General features: G+C 61.8%; 2 protein-coding genes across 2 annotated transcripts in view; one reads left to right on the forward strand and one right to left on the reverse strand.

Annotated features, from left to right (window-relative positions):
• Positions 1-1,572, forward strand: part of AP2S1 (adaptor-related protein complex 2, sigma 1 subunit) — a 1,691-nt gene extending 119 nt beyond the window's left edge. Inside the window, exons 2-5 of the mRNA XM_010567215.1 lie at positions 548-697; positions 905-1,018; positions 1,147-1,206; positions 1,338-1,572. Coding sequence (XP_010565517.1) covers positions 548-697; positions 905-1,018; positions 1,147-1,206; positions 1,338-1,439 — 426 coding nt within the window. The 3' untranslated portion in view covers positions 1,440-1,572. The remainder of the gene's footprint in view (positions 1-547; positions 698-904; positions 1,019-1,146; positions 1,207-1,337) is intronic.
• A 971-nt stretch (positions 1,573-2,543) lies between these two features.
• FKRP (fukutin related protein) lies at positions 2,544-3,998 on the reverse strand. Its single transcript, XM_010567216.1, has one exon. The coding sequence runs from the start codon at positions 3,996-3,998 to the stop codon at positions 2,544-2,546; it is 1,455 nt and encodes a 484-aa protein (XP_010565518.1).
• Between the last annotated feature and the right edge of the window lie 1,775 nt (positions 3,999-5,773).

Here is a 5,773-nt window from a genome sequence, read left to right on the forward strand (position 1 = left end):
GCGTGGGGGGGGGCCGGGGGCTCCCCCTGACGCTGTCTGCAAGGGGGGGGAAGGCCTTGGAGGAGGGATATTGGGGTGTCCGGTCGGGCGGGTTCCCTATAGGGCGCCCCATTGTAGAGTCTTTACTGGGGGAGGGGGGGGTACTGAGGTGCCCCGTGGAGAGGGGTGGCTTGGGGGGGGGTCCACAGTGTGGCCCCTTATAGTGTTCCTATAGGGAGTGGCTTGGGGGCGGGTATTGGACACCCCACCCCCGTAGGGCAGGGCAGGTTGAGGGGGGTCCTGTAGGGCACCCCTTAGGGAAGGGCTATTGGGGCAGCTCGGGGGGGGACGACCCCATAGTGTGCCCCATTATAGTGACCCTTTGGGGGGGGACCAGGGTGCCCCATAGGGCAGAGCAGCCGGGGAGGTGTACTTTACAGGGTCCCTATAGGGAGACATTTGGGGGGGGGGCAGAAAATACCCCCAAAAAAGGGGATGGGGGGAGGGAACTCCCAAAACCTGGCTCTGCCCCCCCCAACTCCTCTATTTTGCCCCCCCTTCGGTGCAGATCCGCTTCATCCTGATCCAGAACCGGGCCGGGAAGACCCGCCTGGCCAAGTGGTACATGCAGTTTGATGATGATGAGAAGCAGAAGCTGATCGAGGAGGTCCACGCTGTCGTCACCGTCCGCGACGCCAAACACACCAATTTTGTGGAGGTAACAGCCCCAAAAGGCTCCAATTTCACCCCAAATCCCCTCCCTCCCAATCCAGGAGATGAGTCTGGAGCTCCAGGAGCAGCCTCGAGTCTGAGTGCTGTGGCTTTCACCAGTGGGGACGAAGCATGCGGCTGTGCTTGGCTGCATCCTGCTCCTCCCAGTCCTCCCAGTTCCCCTTTTTTATGTGTGTGTCCCCCTCCCTTCCAGTTCCGCAACTTCAAGATCATTTACCGACGCTATGCAGGGCTTTACTTCTGCATCTGCGTTGACGTCACCGACAACAATCTGGCTTACCTTGAAGCCATCCACAACTTCGTGGAGGTGAGGCGACTCCCCACCCCCCTTTTCCTCGCTCCTTGGCTTTTAATTAATGTGGTTGCGCTAACGACTGCACCGCTCCCCGGTTCCTTATCACTGGGCCGCATCCTGCCTGTTCCTCCCTCCCACAGGTCCTCAATGAATATTTTCACAACGTCTGTGAGCTCGACTTGGTCTTCAACTTCTACAAGGTGAGGAAAGGGGTGTCAGGGACTCCCCTCCTGCCCTGGAGGGGGGAGAAGTTTGGGGGAGCCCCCACCCCATGTGGGGGAGTCCTGGGGGTCTGGGGATGCTCCCTTACGCCGCTGGGGCCCGGCCGCAGGTCTACACAGTGGTGGATGAGATGTTCCTGGCCGGGGAGATCCGGGAGACGAGCCAGACCAAGGTGCTCAAGCAGCTCCTGATGCTGCAGTCACTGGAGTGAGCTGGGACCAAACCCCCCCCCCCCGCCCTCCCCCCCCCCCCCCTTGGAGCCCCTCGGGGGGCAGCGTGGGGGTCTTGGTATTGTGTGTGTTGTCGCCCTCCCCCCTGCTTCTCCATGTACCCGTCATCGTGTTGTGAATAAACGTGATTGCGATTTCCCAGAGCCCCCATACCTGTCGGGGAGTGGGGGAAGAACTGCCTCTGTTTTGGCACAAAATGGGCGGGGCCACAAGCCCCCCCCCCAACTCCTTTGCCCCACTGGGGGTGGGGGGGCTCAGCCAGGCCCCCCACAGCTGGGTCAGTGTGGGGCAGGGGGTCACTGTCCCCCCACATCCAGCCCCTTCCTGCTCCTCTGCCTCTGTCCATGGCCCTGTCCCTGCTGGGGGGAGTGGCCAGGGACTCTAGTGGACCCGTAGGAGGGATGGGGACCCCAGGGGCTGGCCCAAGGGACGTTGGGTGGTGCTAAGGGCTATTGGGGTACCCCAAGGTGGCTGGGGACAGGTAGGGTGGCAGAGGGACCCCCAGGGGCAGCTGCGGGGACCTCCGAGGTTAACCAGGGACTCCTGGGAACCCTGAGGGTGGCCCAGAGGACCCTCAGGGCACCCAGGGACAGGTAGGGTGGCAGAGGGACCCCCAGGGATGGCTGGGGGGAACACCAGGATGGATAGACTCCTGGGCCTAAGTGGGGACCCTGGGGGTGGCTCAGGGTACCCCCAAGGTGGCTGGGGACAGGTAGGGTGACAGAGAGACCCCCCAGAGTGGCTGGGGAGCCCCTTTGGTGGGGGCTAAGGATGGCTGGGGGGACCCCTATGATGGCTGAGGGACCCCTGGGGACTCCTGGGAACCCCCAGGGTGGCTGGGGACAGCTAGGGTGGCAGAGGGACCCCCAGGGTAGATGGGGGTCCCGAGGGGTGGCCCAGAGGGACCTCCTAGGATGGCATAGGGACCCCAGGATGGATCAGGGTGGCAGAGGGACTCCCAGAGTACCCAATGGGTGTCACCCAGGGGTGAGACTGGCGCAAAGGAGCCCCATGGGTGTTACAGGAGGGTTTATTGTCATGAGGCGGGGGATGGACCCCCTTGAGGACACATCCTGTCCCCCCCCTCAGTCCTGCCCCAGGCGCTTGATGGCAGGGTTGGGGTACTCAGGGTTTTCGATGGCTCCCGGCCCAAACTTCAGCTCGAGGAAGGCACGGGCATTGTTGGGTGCCATGGCAGTGAAACCAGCAAAAGCCATCGGCACCCGGGGACGGAGGAAACTTTCAGGGAACTCCATGTCCTGGGGGTGCCCCAACCAGGTGTCCTTGGTCATCACCCCCCCGCGGGGGTAAAAGGGCCACAGGTCCACGTGTAACCGGTTGCTCCGACTGTAGTGGACACGGTAAAAGTCTCCCTCTGCTGCCTTCTCCCAAAGGAAACCCTCAGTGTCTTCCACCGGCTCCCCTGCTGCTGCCGCCGCCAGCCACCGGCATTTACCCACATCTTCCCGGTAAATTCCCAAATCCACATCATAATCCCAAGGGATGATGTCCCCGAGGCGGGCAGCCCCCAGTAACGACCCCCCCTCTAACCAGTACCGTACGCCAGTGGCCTCCAGGATCCTGGCTACGTGCCGGGCGGTTTCCCGCAGTGCCCTTAGGCAGCATGGGGGGGTCCACCGCCCAGCAAGGAGGTACTGGGGGGTACGGGCGTGCACCGTGCCAAAGCATCGCGCCGTCTCCTTGCCGCAGCCGTACCAGCGCTCCCGCCCGTCCGCCAGCACCTCCCGTTTGATGCCAAGGTCGTGCATCAACCGGCGTTGTCGGGTTTCCGCCAGGTTTTCGGCTTTCCAGCGGCCATGGGGGGAGATGGGAGGTCGGCGAGCAGCCGGGAATGCTGCCGGCATCAACCGCAGCCCCCAGCCCCGGAACGCTGCCTGGATGAAGAGCGCAGTGGGCACTGGTCGCGCCAAGGGGAAGGGGAGAGCGAAGAGGTCGCGGGTGCGAAGTAGCAGCACCGCTGTTCCCTCTACCGCCTGGCAAACCCCCGGTGCACTGGGGCCATACCGCGCCGTCCACGCCTGCGGTTCCAACCTCAGCTCCAGGCACCGCAACGGCACTGATCCCACCGGTGCCGCCACCAACCGAGTGTCACCGGCACCTTCTTCCAGTGCATCCCGCATACGTTCCAGCAATCCGGGGACAGCGCGGGTGCCATCCGGGACCAAAGCCACATGGCGGGTGCGGATGTGGAGCTCAGGATGCGCCAACGGCGGGGGTCGGTCAGCCACAGGACGCAGCGGTAACAGGCCAACCTCTGCCGGTAACGGTACTGGTGGATACGGTGCCGTTTCAGCAGCCACCAGCACCGGGACAGGTAAAGAGGCGAAGGATCGGGCCGTCCCTGCCAGGTCGTTCTCAAAGTCCTCGAAGTCCCGGAGAAGGACAGTGATGCCAGGGACACCGCGGGGGGGACGGCAGGAGGGGGGAGACCCCCCTGGTCCCCTCCAGGCGCAGTAGAGGACGAGGAGGTTGAGGCCGATGGCCCCCACCAAGGTGGCCTGGCACGGTGTCACCCGCATACCGGAGCTTTGGGTGGGGGGGGGCTCTTAATTAGCCCTTCCCTCGCTAATTAATTAATGAGCCCCCCCCAGCTGGGTCCTACCAGTGGTGCCACAGGAGTCACAAGCAGGAGGGCGGTCTCAGCGGGGGCTCGGTGGTGGTGCTGGGGGGGGGGAAGAAGCATTAACAAGAGGGCTCATTAATGAGGGGTCTTATTAACGACCCCCCCACCCTGTGAGCCCATAGCACTGGGGGATGTGTTGCCATGGCAACACCATCCCCAGTTGCTATAGCAGTGCTATACAGGCACTACGCCCCCCCATCTTTAAGGGCAACCCCTATATATATGCGGATTGCACACAGTGTCACACTGCAGGCACCTATAGGTGCCCCACCTATAGACGGGACGGGCACCTATAGATGTATAGGGCCTATAGGTGGCCCTGTGTATGCCCAGATATACACACCTGCACATATAGATGTGCATATGTGCACCTATAGCTGCCCCTGCATCTCTCCACATGCCTATAGATGCCCCTATGCACCCCTGCATGCTCCTATACCTCACGTGCTCCTATACAACACTCCATATGCTGCTTTACACTCCCCTATGGACCCTGATACAATCCCCTATACATCTCTATACAGACCGGAGAGCCCCTCTGTGCCCCTCTACACCTCTATAGACATGCCCATGCAGTCCTCCGTGCATTGTCATACACCTGCATGCATTGCCCTATGCACTCCTATACATCCCCATATACCCCCAGACACCTTGTGCACCTGTATGTAAACCCTAGGCACCCCCACACACCCCCTTGGCCCCATGCCCGCCATACATCCCACACCCTGTACTCCCCTATAGCTCTCCATACCCCCATGTACCTCAGTACGCTCCCATACGTCCCCCTATCACCATGCATAGGCACGCCGTATGCACCCCATATGTCCCCATGCACTGCCATACCCCCTCTGTAACCCCTCCTAAACCGCAGTGCATCCCCATCATTGTACACCCCTATAGCCCCCATATGTGCCCTTGCCAAGTCCCCCATAGCCCCCTTGCCATATAGCCCCCCATCCCCTATAGCCCCAACAACTCCCTGTGTCCCCCATCCACTATACGTCCCTTAGGGACCCACACCAGCCTCCCCTATAGCGCCCATAGCCCCATTCCCTATATCCTCCATACCCTATATCCTCCCCATGGTGCCCTGTACCCCTTCCCCTCTATCCCCCATTCCCTATAGGCCCTGTACTTCCCTCTCCTATGCCTCCCATCGCCTATAGTCCCCCCTAGCCCTGTCCTCTATAGCCTCCATGCTGCCCATCCCCTATAGCCCCCTAGCCCCCCCCCATGCCCTATAGCCCCCATCCGCTATAGGCCCCATCCACATAGCCTCACTGTCCCCCATCCCCACAGTCTCCTATCTCCCTTCATCTCCTATAGCCCCTGTCATGCCCCTGTCCCCTATAGTCCCCCTTCTCCTACAGCTCCTGTGCCCCTCTGTTCCCGATGCCCCCTGATCGCTATAGCTCCCCTTCCCCTATATCCCCTGCGTCCTCCCCAGCCCCTATACCCCCCTGTCCCCAATAGCCCACCCAGACCCCTATAGGCCCCCTGCAGCCCCTATACCCCCTATCCCCTATAGGGCCCCTGCATTCCTTGCATCCACTATACCCCCTTGTCCCCTACAGTCCTGTGTTCCCCCTGTCCCCCATATCCCCTATACCCTGGTCCCCTATAGTCTCTATACCCCCATCCCCTATACCCCCATCCCCTATAGTTCGTATA

Source organism: Haliaeetus leucocephalus, unplaced genomic scaffold (assembly GCF_000737465.1).
Source record: "Haliaeetus leucocephalus isolate CR32 unplaced genomic scaffold, Haliaeetus_leucocephalus-4.0 Scaffold227, whole genome shotgun sequence".
In the NCBI taxonomy this organism is placed as follows: Eukaryota; Metazoa; Chordata; class Aves; order Accipitriformes; family Accipitridae; genus Haliaeetus; species Haliaeetus leucocephalus.